At 35.0% G+C, this 16,776-nt stretch overlaps 2 protein-coding genes across 3 annotated transcripts; one reads left to right on the top strand and one right to left on the bottom strand.

Annotated features, from left to right (window-relative positions):
• Positions 1–7,042: 7,042 nt before the first annotated feature.
• On the top strand, positions 7,043–14,207 carry LOC120275567 (aspartyl protease family protein 1). Of its 2 annotated transcripts, none has more exons than XM_039282186.1 (10): positions 7,043–7,466; positions 7,546–7,681; positions 11,751–11,986; positions 12,078–12,302; positions 12,426–12,561; positions 12,639–12,712; positions 12,822–12,915; positions 12,999–13,059; positions 13,552–13,623; positions 13,704–14,207. In XM_039282186.1, exons 1-10 carry the CDS (start codon positions 7,108–7,110, stop codon positions 13,925–13,927), a joined length of 1,617 nt encoding a protein of 538 aa, XP_039138120.1. In that variant the 5' UTR covers positions 7,043–7,107; the 3' UTR covers positions 13,928–14,207. The 2 variants fall into 2 exon arrangements, with proteins under 2 accessions (XP_039138120.1, XP_039138121.1); XM_039282187.1 differs by having other exon boundaries at positions 13,002–13,059.
• LOC120275566 (pentatricopeptide repeat-containing protein At1g20230) lies at positions 14,069–16,776 on the bottom strand. The gene has a single exon (XM_039282185.1). It carries the CDS (start codon positions 16,756–16,758, stop codon positions 14,482–14,484), a length of 2,277 nt encoding a protein of 758 aa, XP_039138119.1. The 5' UTR covers positions 16,759–16,776; the 3' UTR covers positions 14,069–14,481.

Here is a 16,776-nt window from a genome sequence, read left to right on the forward strand (position 1 = left end):
CTGAGATACTCCTAGGAAGTTTGAGATCTTTGTGAAAAATGTTAGTAAAAATCTTTTGCCTCATTTTGCCCCTGAATGGGGTATATCCATAAAGCATCTCATAAAGAAGGATGCCTAGAAATTTTAGCATATATATGAGTAACCACAAGTGAGAAGGAAAGTCTCATGATACAAAATTTAGATGCATGAGCTGGTTACACAAAGCATACGGAGATATAATCATAACCTTCTTTAATCTTTACCTGCTAATGCTAGGAGACAAGTTAAGAGATTACTTTCTAAAATTAGTTCATGCAATTATTAGAGATGATAACAATAGATTACTGATTCACTAGCTACTTGCAGTAATATTTAATATGATCTACCTTCCCTTTGGTTTATTTAATTGAGATTACAATAGTAGATTACAGACATCTAAAATAATATACATATTTAATTCTTTTTATTTAATTAATGGTTTATTTTTATTTAATAATAAATACCATATGATTTATAGATGGATTCAAATTGTGAGAATGTGCATACCACGGTCGCAACGGTCTTGTTTATCACTATTTTTGCTTCAATGTAGTTGAAGCAAAAAAGAGGAATTCATTTGTCGTTGGAGCCTTATTATAATAAAGATGAACAACTGACAAATTATATTGCAAGAATAGTACATGGATCGGGTGAGATTAGTAAATCTATGTTGAGGATGAATAGGACATCATTTTATTATTATTATTATTATTATTATTATTATTATTATTATTATTATTATTATTATTATTATTATGTGATACTCTGAAAGCAAAAGAACTATTATACAACATTTTACATGTAAGTGTTGAAGAACAAGTAGCTATGTTTCTTCATATTGTTGGGCATAATGTGAGGAATAGGGTTATTGGAGTTAATTTTTTACACTCCGAAGAAACTGTTAGCCGATATTTCAACCATGTTTATATGCTATCGGAGAACTTCAAGGTGAACTAATTCAACTATCTAGCACAACTACTAGTCAACTCATCACACAAGATCCAAGATTTATGCCATAATTTAAGGTAAATATTAGAGGATTAATTATAGTTACATTCCTAACCAAACATTAGGTAATATTATTAACTAATTTGTTAATTATATAGAATTGCATTGGAGCGCTTGACGGTATATATATCCTTGCATCGGTTTCGAATGATATTGTAGCTTGTTTTCGCAGAAGAAAACCCTATCCTACTCAAAATGTATTAGCCGCGGTTAATTTTGAATTAAAATTAATATGTGTATTAGCCGATTAGGAGGGTTCCGCACATGATGTACTCGTCCTTCTAAATACTTTGGAAAGAGAGGATCAACTTGTAGTATCTGAAGGCATTGTATCATTCTATAAAATTTTAAAATATTTAATTTAGTGCAATTACATAAAACCTTGTAACCATTTTTTTATAGGGAAATACAATCTCGAAGATCCCAGGTGCTCTACAAGGTCGGGTTTTATTTCACTATTTCTTGCCATTTGAAATATTTTGTATTTTCATATTTAATATTAATTTACCTACACTAAATAAAATTTTTGACTCAGTCCCATGAATCATTCCCTAGATATTATGAAATGTTTAACATGATTTCTCTGCATTGAACATTTTGATAATTTTATCCTTGATAGTGATGTCAATGCCACATGGCAAGTAAATTTTTTAGTAGGTCACTAAATTTTGACTCATTTTTACTTTGATCACTGAACTTTAATTTGTATCAATTTGGCCATTCTATTTTAATTTGATTTTATAAGGTAGTAAATCAAGGGATTTCAACCACAAAATGCATGATGTGGCTCTTTTTCGATGACGTGGACACCTCCAATAGACTTAATAATGTGCCATGAGGAGAAATGACTCGGATTTTCAAACAGCCATGTAATCAATTGGGGGTTGAAATTCTTGATTTATTGCTCGGTGAAATAAAATTAAAGTTGAGTAATCAAATTAATATAATTTGAAATTCGATGTTCAATGTGAAAATGAGTCGAAGTTTAGTGGCACAGTGAAATATTTACTTGCCACATGGCATGAATTTTGAAGCATATACTGTATCAAGGATAATGTGAATGTCAAGGATCACATGGACACTAGCTTGCCTTATGCTCAATTTGACTATTTTGGCACATCATTCATGATGCTAATGTGGCATAAAATTTTGGATTTTTTTTAATTATAGAGGATATGGACAAATAACATGGATAATAGCCATCCATGTCATGCCTAATATATGTCCACATAGGGCAGTATAGCATGCCATGAAAACATCATCCCCAACATAAATATTGGCCAAAATTTTAAAGATCATTGTATTTCAAACCTATGTTATGTGACATTTCCATAAATGTTGAGGATACGAACAAGCAAAATATTTATTGTTTAATAGCTATATTAAATGTTTTCAAATTGGAGAGATGAAAATTAATATTGGGATAAATTTTAGGAACCAAACACATCTGTAATAGGCGAGTTGGTATTTTATTTCTCACTCAACTTAAAAAAAATTAAAAATTAGGAGTTTTGTGATTGTTCATATTTATTAAAAAAATTATATAAATTAAAAATATATTTTCATCTTAAATCTCAGTTATGAGGGAGTTGAAGCATGTAAATATGTAATCATTATTGACCTTTAATTTGTTGAAAATTATTTTTCTATACTTTAGGAATATTACTAAATTTTGGCTCGATTAAAAAACTAAATTGAACATCTTAATCCTTCGAATAAGGCACCCAATCTTAGGAATGGGGGTGGGGCGGGGCGGGGAATGGGATCCCCGTCCCCATCCCCGCTCTTCACGAGGCGGGGATTCCCCGGTTAAAATTCCCCACGGGGGAAAAATCCTCCCCCGCTCAGGCCCCCGCGGGGATCCCCGCCCCGCCAAAACATTAATATAAAATTTTCTATAAATAACTATAATATTTCTAATGCATTTATATTACACATGTTAAAGATGTTATATACAATTGAAAATAAAAAATATAATGTATGATGAAATAAAATAAAAATTCTCAACCAAAGTTTTTTTTTTTACAACATACGTACATTATATATAAAATAAAAATTCACACAAAATATTTCTCCTAACAAGTCATAATATAATGTTTGATGAAACAACATTAAGGTACAAATAACATAAAGTTTAAAACTAAATTAAAAAATATTTAATGATGGATTATTATGCATGAGATTTGGCATCAAATGGTTGGTTGGTCGTTTGGTGTTTTGTAGTGAAAAATTTTATAGTGAACAAAATTTTTGCTATAATCACATTTCGTGCAAAAGTAAAAATTACAATATTTATTATATTTTTATGAAAACCGATAATCGAAAATATATATAAAGTTAATTTAATAGCTTGATATGAACACACATTCTCTATAAAATTATCTTAATTCTCACATCTGTAATTTCATCATGTGAGATAGTTTCAGAGAATATAACTTTAGAATCCAATGATTAATAAAAAAAAATTTGAAGATCTAATAATATGTCAGTATTTTCTTATATGTAGCAACACATGGATATTTGAATAAAAAAAAAATCTAGACAATTACCTAATTATCCAATTCATTTAAGTTAAATAAATAATTAGTTTTTATGAATATTAGAAATTTGAAAATTAGACGTTTGAATTTTAGGAACCAAACACATCTATAATAGGCGAGTTGGTATTTTATTTCTCACTCAACTTTAAAAAAAATTAAAAATTAGGAGTTTTGTGACTGTTCATATTTATTAAAAAAATTATATAAATTAAAAATATATTTTCATCTTAAATCTTAGTTATGAGGGAGTTGAAGCATGTAAATATGTAATCATTATTGACCTTTAATTTGTTGAAAATTATTTTTCTATACTTTAGGAATATTACTAAATTTTGGCTCGATTAAAAAACTAAATTGAACATCTTAATCCTCCGAATAAGGCACCCAATCTTAACAAATCCCCTATTTTTCTCGAAATGTTTATTAATTAGAAAATATATTTGTTAACTAATACTTAGAAATTTTTATTATTATTAATATGCACTTACCACTAATTTTAAAAATATAATTATAAATTTAATATATTTAATTAGCCTAATTTTAATTAAGTTAAAGTTTGATCAACTACATGCAAATGCTCTTCAAATTACATTCGCACAACAAAATCTTAAGCCCAACATAACTCAAGTTCTCCTGCCCAAAAACAAACGAATAAATACAAATAGAAAGGGATAATTCAAAAATAAGAAGTGTTATTGCATCTTATGTTAGGTTCATTTGATACACAAAAATTTGAAGTAAATAATATAACATAATTTTTTTTAATCAGTAATTGAATTTACAAATAGGATAAGAGTATAACACATTAGAGAGATTGAGTACACACTAGAGAAACCGAGTATAACACAATTTGATGAAATTTTTATACCCCAAAATTATAGTACAAAAATTTCATTGGTATACAACACAATCAAAGCACAAATTTATCCTTGGTTATAGTATACGCTCCTTTATATAGTTTGATTAATAATTATACCAATTAATTATGAACTAATATTTGTTACTTTACCTTATGAATAAATATATATGGCGAATTATTTTTGAAAATCTAATTTCTTGCTCTAAATAATTTTGCTAATCAATTATTAATCAATATATTTTAAAAATAAAAATAAAATACAATTTTGAGCTAATAATTTTAATAATTGTTAACAAATTAAGTGATTTATATTGGAAGGTGAGGAAAATTCATTAAAAAATGTCCTTAAAATTTTTTATTGTAAAAAATATATAACAATATAAAAAGTATCATATTAATTTTATCATTTTCTTTTAAGTTCTCAGTTGAATCAACTGATAACGCAAAAAATTTTGTATTGTCCATTGAACATCAAACATAATAACATAGTATAAATAGTTGTGCTGTAATTCAACCACTTTATAGTGTATATTTGTGTTGTTCTTATTTGTTAATCAAACAGACCCTCTTATTTCTCTTGTTTATAATATACTTGAGTTCTTCCGGATCAATAATGGTCTCAAACTTGGCTTAAAAATTTTGAGCCATAAGTCTAGCTTGAGTTCAATATTCAAGCTTGAAATTAATTTCATACGACAAAAAGGCCTTTGATCCACCTATATTAGTCCCACTATGAAAAGTTTGATTTGCGAGACTTTTATTACTAGGGTGTAAAACACGCTTAATGTAGTGGTGCTAAGGGTTTTTTGGCTGTGGAAATGGACTTGCAGCCTAATCCCTATGCTTGCCATGTGAGGGTGCATTGCCAGTAGCCATCTGTGCATGCCTTTGATTAGATATGTGCTTGAAGCCCCATGTTTTGTGCAATTTTTTTTTGCCAAGATGAGAGACTAGACCATTAAAAAAGGCAGAAGTGTACACAAGCTTTGGTAGAGCAAATGGGGACAAAGGCCATGCACACATGTGAGGAGGTAGGGTTGAATCCCCATCTCTACCAAGTGAGGGCCTATTGATATTGGTCATATGTGCATGCCCTTGACTATATACGTGCTTGAATCCCCATGTCTGCGCACAGGTGTGTGAGGGGGTGGGTTTGAACTTTAACTCACGGTATGAGATATTAATAACTCCATGTTTGCACACATCCATATATATGACTTGTCTATTTTTCATTAAAAAAAAAAAGTAGAAATAAAATTTTAGTTTCAAATTAAATTGAGTGATATTTAACATTTGAAAATTAAAATCGACTTCTACTTTATAATCAAATAATAAAGTCCAATTCAAGCTTTGTAATTTAATAAGGTACCATATTTTAGCCAATTTTGAGCTTGAGGTGGATCAAACCTGATCTAACTTGGATAAATATCAACAAAACGTTATAATTTAATGGAGTTTATATTTCATTGAATCAATTTGATCTAACATTTATTCAAAGAAAGATGACTGAATTGATCTCCCAACAACAAGACAACAACATCCTTTAGACACCTATACTCACCCATAAATTATTCATACTAACTCCAAATTCTTTTTAATATATATATATTAGAAGTAATTATCACCAAACCACTCCATTCATGATGAAAACAAAAGCTATTTTGAAAAGGATGAGTTACCAGTAATACACACTTGGGGGGCCCACTTCTCTTTTGTCTGGTACTGCTCAAGTCTTCTTTTCTTTAAAGTAACCAGGATTAGCTGCACTACTCATTGTAATTAAAACACACACTGGTTATGGGAACTCGACACGTGTCCGTGTATTTTGGGGACAGCGTGAATATTAAAGTTTGATGTGCCAGGATTTGGAGTTCGGTAGAATGTTTTGTTTCCATTGGATATAATAAGATCCCAGTCAAAAGAGACTGTTTTACTTATTGCACCTTCACTTTTGTTAAAATTATAATGAAAGTCTCTGTTACTTTTGCATATATACCCTTATAAATCTGTAATATATATAATACGTGCTGTACGAGTATGATAGTTATATGGATGATTTGTTATAAAAAATATAAATTAATTTATAAATCGTTAAAACATGAAATGTAAAGGGAAATATATTGAAAATATATAGTTTCAATATATGGAGGGGTAGTAAACAAAAGTTTTAATTTATGTAAATGTAATTTCAAGTTTTGCAAGGTAAATATGCGTGTAAAATGAAAATTTAAAATTCCAAGAAAAATATATAATTTTTTTTTTGAAATAAGAAAATAATTTTGAAACGTAAAGGGTTAAAATAAATAAAAACTTCCTGTGGCCATTTGTGTAATTTTTATTTAAATTTATTATTTAAATTTAATGTACTTCTATAATTTTAAAAAAATTATAAAAAATATGTTTTAAGTAAAAATAATTTTAATATATTTTTTATAAATTTTAAATTACCAACTAATTTTAACCAAAATTTTTAATTTAATTAAAATAAATAAAATAGACAAAAGGGTGTAATAAAAAAAAAATTTTGATAGTCCATGAAAAAAATATAAAATTTCGAAACATCAAGGGTCAATAAGTAAAAAAAAAAAAGAAATCCATTTAAAAAGAAGCCAAAAAAGCAAAGAAAGGTCGAGATGACGGCGCCGTGCCGGATTAAACGGCAGCGAAGCTGAGACGGCGAAAATGAACCACGTTGAGCCCCCCGCCATTTCCAATGCCGTTCCCTTTCTCGTTTCCCCCCTGAAACCCTCCCCCATGGCCTTCCCTTCTCTTCTCCTCCTCCTCTCCGCCGCCTTCTTGATCGCCGGTGGTAGTACCACCTTCCGGCTCGATATCCACCACCGGTTCTCCGCCACGGTCCGGCGATGGGTTGAGTCGCGGTCGGGCACCGAGTTGGGATGGCCGGAGAAAGGCACAGTGGAGTACTTAGCTTCGCTCGCTGCTCAAGATCGTGCTCTCCGCGGCCGCGCTCTCTCCAACGCACCGCCTCCGCTCACCTTCTCTGAAGGCAACGCTACCATCCGGATCAACTCTCTTGGATTGTATCTCCCTCTGTTGCCTCTGTCTTGATTTCTTGTTTGGATCTTTAAGGGTTTTGATTTGGGGTTTTTTGTTGTTCAGCTTGCATTATGCGATGGTGTCGGTGGGAACGCCGAGCGTGACGTTTCTGGTCGCCCTGGACACTGGTAGTGATCTCTTCTGGGTTCCGTGTGATTGCCTGAGCTGCGCTCTCAGTGCGTCTCTCAATTACAGGCCTGTACGTCTTCTTCTTCTTCTTCTTCGTTAATTTGATTATCAATTTCGGCTTGATTTAATTTCTTTGGTGGAAATTAATTGTTGATGTCAGCTTTGATTATATAATTGGATGTTTGTGTTTTTTTGCCTTTTTGTTGTCTATTACAGTGTCTGTGAGTGATATTTTTGTTGTTTTTGTATGTTTAATTTGGATTGATTTATTCTGGGAGTTCAAGTATAGGTTCTTTTATCTTAAGAAATGGAGCCTTAACGATGAATCAATGATATCTTTAGTTAACAGGTGTTCTTTGATTTTATGCAAGCTTTAGGTTGTATCTGCATTTGTAGATGGAATATTAGATAGTTATGTGTTTGACTAAAGGGTAAACTTTCTTGCCTTTGTTGGGTTGTTTAGGTGTTTACTGGGCTTGAGTTCATCTAAAATCCCTCCAACGCATGGTTTACTGCCTTAAGAATTTAAATGATTATTAATGTCATTATCTGTTTTAGCTTGATTCAGTATGTATGCTTAAATTATATCATGATTTATTTTTAAAATTTTGGAGTGAATGAATCTGGTCAGAAGGTTTCTTTCTTGATTGGGATGATTTGGATTTCTTGGATTGAATGGGATAGTCTGGCTTTCTTGCTTTTCTTGTATGTTTTGATTTGGTTGAGTAATATTTGTTGTTGATTTTCTATATGTGTATGCAATTGATTTATTTTAAGGAGGCTTAAGGTTGTGTTAATTTATTTCTCGAGAAATGGAGTGGTAATGATGATGTCTTTAGTTCACTATTACTTGTGCAAACTTAACTAGTTCCGGTTGCACATGCAGGCCATAGTAACTTTTTTGACTTTTGTGTCATAATTCAAGACAATGTTAGCATTCATCAAGACTACCTTTGCTTTCCTTTGTCCTTTTCCAAACAAATCTTGACCAGAAGTCAGGCTTGACCACTTCCCTTCCATGTTTCCATAAATCATGCAAGACTGCAATAATTTTAGTTGGGTTCAGTCATGGGGATTTCTTGTATTTTTAGTCATCATTATTCATACTTACTATTTATTTCCTGATAATTGTCCTAACATGGAATAAATGAATTTTAACTCTAATTTGAGAACCTTTGCAAATGGAATGAACAAATTGTATGTTTAGTTATCGCCTTGGTGATTTGGTGATAGATTGCTCCTATGAGAGATTTGTAAAGAACAGGTGCATTGAATGATGCTGTTAGCAGAATGGCAATAGGACTTGCGGAGAGGAATCCCAAAAAAACTAAAGCTATAGCCTGGTTAAAGAGTAGTTTTATAATATAGCATTATATTTCCTCTGAGGCATGGATGGTGTGTGCTGCTTGAGATGGATACAGTTTTGTATTGGTATATTATAGGCTTACTCGCTTTGTAAGAGCTATACCATGCAGGAACCTAGTATTGTTAGAATTGTTTCAGATTTTGTGCTTGGGTAAATTACTCATTTGCATCTTTGTCATGTTGTTCTTCCATAAATTTTACTATTTCTATTCCTATATATTAACATTAAGATATCCAACTGACATTGAGTTTGTTTGTAAATGAGCCAAGCTTGGGTAATCTTGCCTCAGTAAAAGCAGGCTCAAGCTCTCTTTGAGCCTGTGACCCAAGCTTAAGCTTGAGCTTGAGTTTAATGTGCTGACCCTAATCTAGGCTCATTGAGGTTGATGAGCTTATGAGTCTTAATGAGCCGAGCTCGATCTCCACATGCCTGAAAAATTGGCATAACCAGAAATAACAAGTTCCAGCACAAATTGGCTAATAAATAAATCACTTGATTACAAAACCAAATCTAAGAAGACAGAATGAGCAAGCACTTTACATACCTGAAGTGGCCCAGCCGATGCCTTGAATGAAGATGAGAAATCCATAACCCAATCAGTTGAGAACAAAGCACCCTTATTCATACCATGGTATGCTTGTTGTTGGCTGAAAGCTTCATCATAAAAGCGAAAAACATGAGGAAGAGCACTTGAAGGTGATTGACTGTTGCCCAAAGATTGAGATGGGAGATTTAAGGGGGAAAGATTGGGTTTTTTACTTTTCAATTTTGAAACTAGGGCTAGGCTATTGTTAACTTTTATTAATAAATTTTTTTTTTCACACTTTTTAATGTAAACCTTTGTCAAAATTAAAATTTAAGTTTTTAAATTTTCAAATTTCAACACATTTAAATTTAAATACTTGTAAAAGGCTAGAAGCTAAATTAAAAATTTTCATCAATTTTTAATGAAAAATTTTCATCAAAGCCGTTATTAAAATAAACGCTATAGTATTTTCTTTTTTTACAACTATGCTATGTTTTATTATATTGTATATTTTTATTTATACATTTATATATTGATATAATCATGTAATCAGATTTTATCGAATGAGCGAAGTTATGTTTAAGCTTAGCTTGCTTATAATTGAATGAGTTTATGTGTACCAAAACTCGAGCTGAATGAATGGCTCAACCATTTTACAGTTCCGATATTGAATATGTTTTCCACATTGAAAACAACATATGATGAGGCTATTTCTCATAATGGAGGACTTGAGGAGTTTTGGGACAGTTTCTTGTGTTGATAATTATAGAGGGTTTGTATGGGTTTAAGGTGAGATACTAATCATTTTCATTGTGCATTGGTACACCGGTAAACTTCATAAGGTCACATATATTCTTACCTTGTGAGTCTCTCTCTCTCCCTCTCTCTCTCACGCACACTCACACACACACACACACACACACACACACACACACACACACAGACACACACAGACACACACACACACACACACACACAGGAGCACTTGTGTGCGCGCGCGCACACGCACACAGACATAAACATTTGAGCTTTGAATTATTTTTCCTGTGGATATTATCTGCTTCTTTAGTAAATTGAATGCTAATGAATTAGGCAACCTTGAAAAAACAAATTGATAGGGATTCGGTAAATGGCCAGTTGTCTTGATCCACATTGATATGATTTATAGGAACTCCATGTGATTTCAATCATTTTATATGTGTGTTGTGCTTTTGTGTGTGTGTGTGCGCGCAGGCATGCATGCTTGCATGCGTGCGTGTGCCTGCTTGTGTGTGCATGTACTAATTGATACCATTGTTGAAAGTTGATAATACAAGTGTTAAGATTGTATAGTTAATGATAAACAACAGCAGCAACACCACTGCTGTTACTGGTACAACTAAGCTTTAAAGTAACTATGTAGGTGGTTTCTTTTGTCTTTTAATGGTTTGATTGAAAAAAGAAGAAAGAAGGCGTGTTCTTCCTTGTCTTAAAAATTTAGTCCTATATTATCTCACATCTGTAGAAAGTCATTCTCATTGAGCCTCTGTGATTGATAGTTTTCATGATGCTATAAAATTTTGTCATCTTTCATTGTTTTTCTTTATATTTTTGATTAATAAATTCATTGAATCCAATCCAGCAGTGTATGACTCAATTTTGGATGATAGTTTTATTTCCTTGTCATATGGTTATCATGGACTGGTTACTGTACATTGTACAATCATGTTTGAAACTGGAGTAGTTTATAATTATGGAAAATTGAATATTTCTGCAAGCATGCTGGGATGCTCATCATTATCCTATAAAAAGAAATGAAAATAAAATCAAAATGGCAGCTATTAAAAATAAGATTCTTATATGGCCATTTTTTTTAGTTTTTTATGGTACTATGCATTGGGAGTGTGCAGAGCTCTAAGCTATGTGTACTATAGCATTACTATTTTTTATTTTTAAGTAATTTATTACTCTTTCCACTTCAACTTCACGGAATCCATTCAATTTCAACTTTATTCTTCTTCCTCTCCATTTGTCTGTTATCAATTAAACTTAATGTTTCTCCTAAACAACATTGGAATCAAGTACTTCTACAGCTTTTTCGATTGATTTGGCTTATTGTTGGTTGTTGGGCTTGTGAAAGATGATGTTTAAGAGTGTTATATGGCTTACTTTAGTGAAGTTTCACATGCTGCTTATTTTATATGTAATCTTCCAGCATGCCCTTTTTCATGTTGGTGGTTGAAATTTCATGAAAACGCTTTCTATCAGGACTTTGAATTCAGCATGTATAGTCCCAATATGTCGCTGACAAGTCAGAGAGTTCCTTGCAACAGTAACTTGTGTGAACTGCAAAGGGAGTGTTCTGGAGCAGCCAACCTTTGTCCTTACAAAGTTGCATATGTATCTGCAGACACATCTTCTTCTGGAACTTTAGTTGAAGATGTCTTGTACTTGATGACAGAGGATGCTCGATCTGAAGTTGTTGAAGCAAAGATAATCTTTGGGTATGCTTTATTAGTGTAAGATTTTGGCAAGGATTTCAAGATTTATTTCTTTATCATCTGATACAAGATGTTTGTTGGATGGATTTTTCAGTTGCGGACAGGTGCAGACTGGTTCATTTCTGGATGTTGCGGCTCCCAATGGCTTATTTGGTCTTGGAATGGAAAAAGTTTCTGTTCCTAGCATTTTGGCTAGTGCTGGCTTGACATCAGATTCTTTCTCTATTTGTTTTGGACGTGACGGTGTTGGGAGAATCAGTTTTGGAGACAGAGGTAGCTCAGACCAAAATGAGACTCCATTCAGTGTTAACAAAGTACAGTGAGTACCTTAATTCTTGGGGCTGATTCCATCTGCATTGTAATTAAGTCAATTCTTCCTACTGCTCTCTCAAATTGATTGTGCTTGTATTTCTGTTAATTCTTTGATATGCCTCTTTGTTAGCCCCACATACAACATCAGCATAATTGGAATGGGTGTAGGGAATACAACCACTAAGGCAGATTTTAGTGCTCTTGTTGATACTGGTACCTCATTCACATACTTTGCAGATCCAGCATATGGCCAACTCTCTCAAACTGTAAGATCCAAATAAGAAATAATCGTACCATAATACTGCATATAGTCTCTTGTTATTGTGTTCATTTTGCTTTTCAGTTCCATGCTCAGGTGCAAGATAAACGTTATGCACCTGATCCTAGGATTCCTTTCGAGTATTGTTACTATATGAGGTCAGTTTGTTCACTGCGGTTTTTAAATATCACATGTTTGAGTCTTTCTTTTCACCTTTTGAGTTAAAATATGGATATTTGGCCTATGTTCTTAAATTCTTACATGCAGTTCAAATAGTACTGTTGCACCGGATGTAAGCTTAACAACAAGTGGTGGCGATCAGTTTCCTGTCAATGATCCCATAATTGTCATCTCTATTCAAGTAATCTCTGGTTTTTGAATTCATTTTGTATGTTGCAATTTTCACTCATAACATTAAGCCCTATTTGGTTTCTGAATGTGCAGCAGAATGAATTTGTGTATTGTTTCGCTGTGGTCAAGAGTAACAAACTAAACATTATAGGGCGTAAGTTCTTCATCTCTAAATTCAAGAGATTTTATGTGGTCTACATATGACATTATCTTTCTGTTAAGTAACCCTAATTGTTTCTATTTAGGATCTATAATAGGTTTTTAGTCTTCCTTCTTGTTCATATGAGCATATAAAGTACTATTTTTAAACTGTTTAGCACAAACCAACTACATTCTCCGAGCTTGACAGCTTAAGCTGATACAATTGGAAACTTAGACATGTATACTTATACCCATTGACTTGACCAATGTGGGACTGTCTCTTGATATGTATTGGTCTTGTTATTAGTTATCCAAAGTTGTGAACAATTAACCAAACTGTTACTCTTATACTATACTATGCTAGATGTATACAATTTAATGCAAATGCTTGATGGAATGATAAATTTCCTAATGTAGCCAATGTAGGACTTTATGCAGACTTTTGCGAACAATTCATATAGCTTAACGTATTCTATGTAATCACACGCCACACAATCTGTTGCAGAAAACTTCTTGACTGGCCTTCGCATTGTCTTTGATCGAGAGAGGTTGATCTTGGGCTGGAAGCAGTTCAACTGTAAGCAATTCTCCAACATCCGGCTAACTCATACAAGTACCTTAAATATTTGAATTACATATAAGAAATCTTCTGTTCAGGCTACGATTCAGATGATTCCAGTCCGCTTCCGGTAGGCCCACGGAACTCATCTAGATCTCCTGGTGCCTTCGGGCAAGGTAGCTACACTCCTGAGGCTACCAAGGAGCCAGGGAGCGGTACACAAATCACAGTGTTGACGCCCCCGGTTAATTGTTCATCAAGTTTCAATGCCTTGTCCATTATTGTTTTGTTGTTGATGCTCATGCATTTAGTCATTCTTTGATCATTCATTGCCCTGGTTTCCCACAGATCCATATGAAGATATATCAACCATGTTTTGTGATGAAAAAGAAAAAGTGCTGATTAGGGTTTGATTAGGGTAGGATACATTTTGCAGAGGTATATTTCTGGCATTTCATGTGTGTTTTTTTTTTTGCCCTGAAAGCCAGATATTGAGTTGTAGATATGGCTCAGATAAGTTTATTGGTTTGTCAGGTTTACGAGGTCAGTGTTGTATACACACTATCATCTTTTAATGAATTCGGCATAGTGTTTTGTGTGAATGACAGGAGCAATATTCTTGGGTAGTATTTTCATAAAAATTTAGCAGGTGGTTCTTGAAGCCATCTGCTATGCAGATTCCTGACTGTTGTTAGCCAAATGCCAGGGCTTGGCCTTGCTAAATAGATCACTCCTTGAGTCCTTGCTGATCATCAAAGACCACAAGTCTCCATTATACAGTCACCAAAGTGTTCCTCTGTCTAATGGCATGTAACAAGCCAAATAATGCCTCATAGAAGAACTCCATTTGAATGAATGAACACTTGAAGATCATGCTCACCAATAATCTCTACAAGAACACTCACCATCTCTAAAGTGATGAAATCGATTCGTATCTCGAACAAAAAGCTCTCTGCCTTCAAACTTTGATACAAACTTCATGACTGCATGGCAATCACCGCATATTCGAAGGTTCTTGATAACTCTGAGGGGTGTTCTCGGACTTGTATTTATAAGTCCTAATGCCATTGCCAGTTTTTCGCTATGCCCACACAACATCTGCTCCTTGTCTTGCTCCTCAACGTTATGCAACACAAAGTCAGTGCTCGGATTGCATCCCAATTTCTTCATCTCCGCACTCAACTGTTCCAGTTTCTCTAAAATTTTGCTCAACTGAGGATGAGTTTTATCTCCGGCCAGTAGCATGTGCACCTTGTTCTTTATCTCTATCCAACTGCAACCCGGGTTTTTCTTCAAGCCCATGCCCTTCATTGTATCCCTCACTCTGTCAACCTCGTCCCAAATGCCCTTGTTCGCGTAGATGTTCGATAGCAACACATAGTTCCCAGCATTCCCGGGCTCCAATTCGAATAACTTCTCTGCTGCAATCTCACCTAACATCACATTTCCATGAACTCTGCTAGAACTAAGCAAGGCTCCCCAAACACAAGCATCTGGCTCGAAAGCCATCTCTTTTATCAACTCATATGCCTCCTCAAGCTTGCCTGCTCTCCCGAGCAGGCTAACCATACAAGCATAGTGCTCCATTCGAGCACCAATTCCATGTTCTCGGCTCATTTTGTTGAAATAGTACCACCCCATCTCCACAAGACCAGCCTGGCTACAAGCTGCAAGCACACAAGTGAAGCTTATGAAATCGGGCTTCTGCCCGCTCCTCTGCATCAAATGAAACAATTCCATAGCATCCTTTGCCTTCCCATGCATCGAATACCCTCCCAACATTGTGTTCCATGAAACCAGATTCCTCGATGGCATCACATCGAAAATGCTTCTCGCATTATTGATTCGACCGCATTTTGCGTACATATCAACTAATGCACTAGCCACATACACATCTTCAGAAATCGCCCTCCGGAGAGTGAAGCAGTGGGCAGACTTCCCATGCATCAATGCCGCAATGTTTGCACAAGCAGGCAATAAGCAGGGGATAGTCACTGAATTGGCTTCAACCCCAGCCATCTGCATCTCTCTGAAAAGCTCCAATGCCTCCATATCCTTACCATTCTGCGAGCAACAAGCTATTATCGATGTCCAAGAAACAACATTTAGTTTAATCCCCATCCCTTCGAATCTCCTGAATTCCCTTAAAGCATCCTCCACAAGCCCATTCCTCGATAGCCCTGCAACCACGGCATTGCACGAAGCCACATCCATCCCATCAAACTCATCAAGCACTTGAACCATCTCTTTGGCATAACCACACTTACCATACATATCAATCATCGCACTAACAACACACTCATCGATAACAAACCCGGCTTTGATCACATAACAATGTATCTGCTTCCCGAAACAAACATTCTCGACATCACCAGCAGCCGAAAGAACACTCGAAAAACTAGTCCCATCAGGGCCAAACCCCTGAGAATGCATATCGGAGAACACAAACAAAGAGTCAAGAAAACAACTGCTGTGATTGAACCCAGTGATCATACCATTCCAAGTGATGGAATTCGGCTCAAGACCCGAGTGACGCATTTGATCAAACATGTGGCGTGCGTCGTGGACGCGGCCGAGTTTGGCGTAGCCAGAGATCATGGAGCTCCAAGAGACGAGATTTCTGTGAGGCATAGCGTCGAACAGGAGACGAGCGTCGGGAATGCGGTTGCATGTGAGGTACATATGGATGAGAGAGGAGTGCACGAAGGGGTGGGAGGAGTGGCCGGAGGAGATGGACAGGGCGTGGAGCTGGCGGCCGAGAGGGAGGGAAGAGAGGGAGGAGGAGGCCTTGACGGCTGTGGGGAGGACGAAGGGGTCAGGAGGGAGGCCGGAGGAGAGCATGCGGCGGAAGAGGAGGAGGGAGGAGGAGAAGAGTTGGGAGTGGGAGAGGGAGGAGATGAGGGTGGAGAAGGAAAAGGAGTCCGGGGAGGGGAGGGAGGAGAGGAGAGAGATGGCGTCAGAGAAGAGGTGGAAGGAGGAGGAGTAGAGGGAGAGGAGCTTGGTGGAGGTGTGGAGGGAGAGGACGAGGAGGCCGGTTTTGAGAAGGTGAGCGTGGGATTGTTGGGTTTCAAGGAGGGTTGGGAATGGATGACGAAGAAGTGTATATGCCAACGTTGTTGTTATTGTTGTTGAGGGAGTTGGGAGAAGAGACATTGCATCCTTCTCCACCAA

The sequence above is a fragment of the Dioscorea cayenensis genome, chromosome 14 (genome assembly GCF_009730915.1).
Source record: "Dioscorea cayenensis subsp. rotundata cultivar TDr96_F1 chromosome 14, TDr96_F1_v2_PseudoChromosome.rev07_lg8_w22 25.fasta, whole genome shotgun sequence".
Lineage (NCBI taxonomy): Eukaryota > Viridiplantae > Streptophyta > Magnoliopsida > Dioscoreales > Dioscoreaceae > Dioscorea > Dioscorea cayenensis.

Excerpts from the sequence above, each read along its gene's own strand:
- LOC120275567 (XM_039282186.1), top strand. The coding sequence starts at position 7,108 with ATGAACCACGTTGAGCCCCCCGCCATTTCCAATGCCGTTCCCTTTCTC. Across the intron at positions 7,467-7,545 it reads CGGATCAACTCTCTTGGATT|CTTGCATTATGCGATGGTGT; the intron begins GTATCTCCCTCT and ends TTTGTTGTTCAG. Across the intron at positions 12,303-12,425 it reads TTCAGTGTTAACAAAGTACA|CCCCACATACAACATCAGCA; the intron begins GTGAGTACCTTA and ends CCTCTTTGTTAG.
- LOC120275566 (XM_039282185.1), bottom strand. The coding sequence starts at position 16,758 with ATGTCTCTTCTCCCAACTCCCTCAACAACAATAACAACAACGTTGGCA.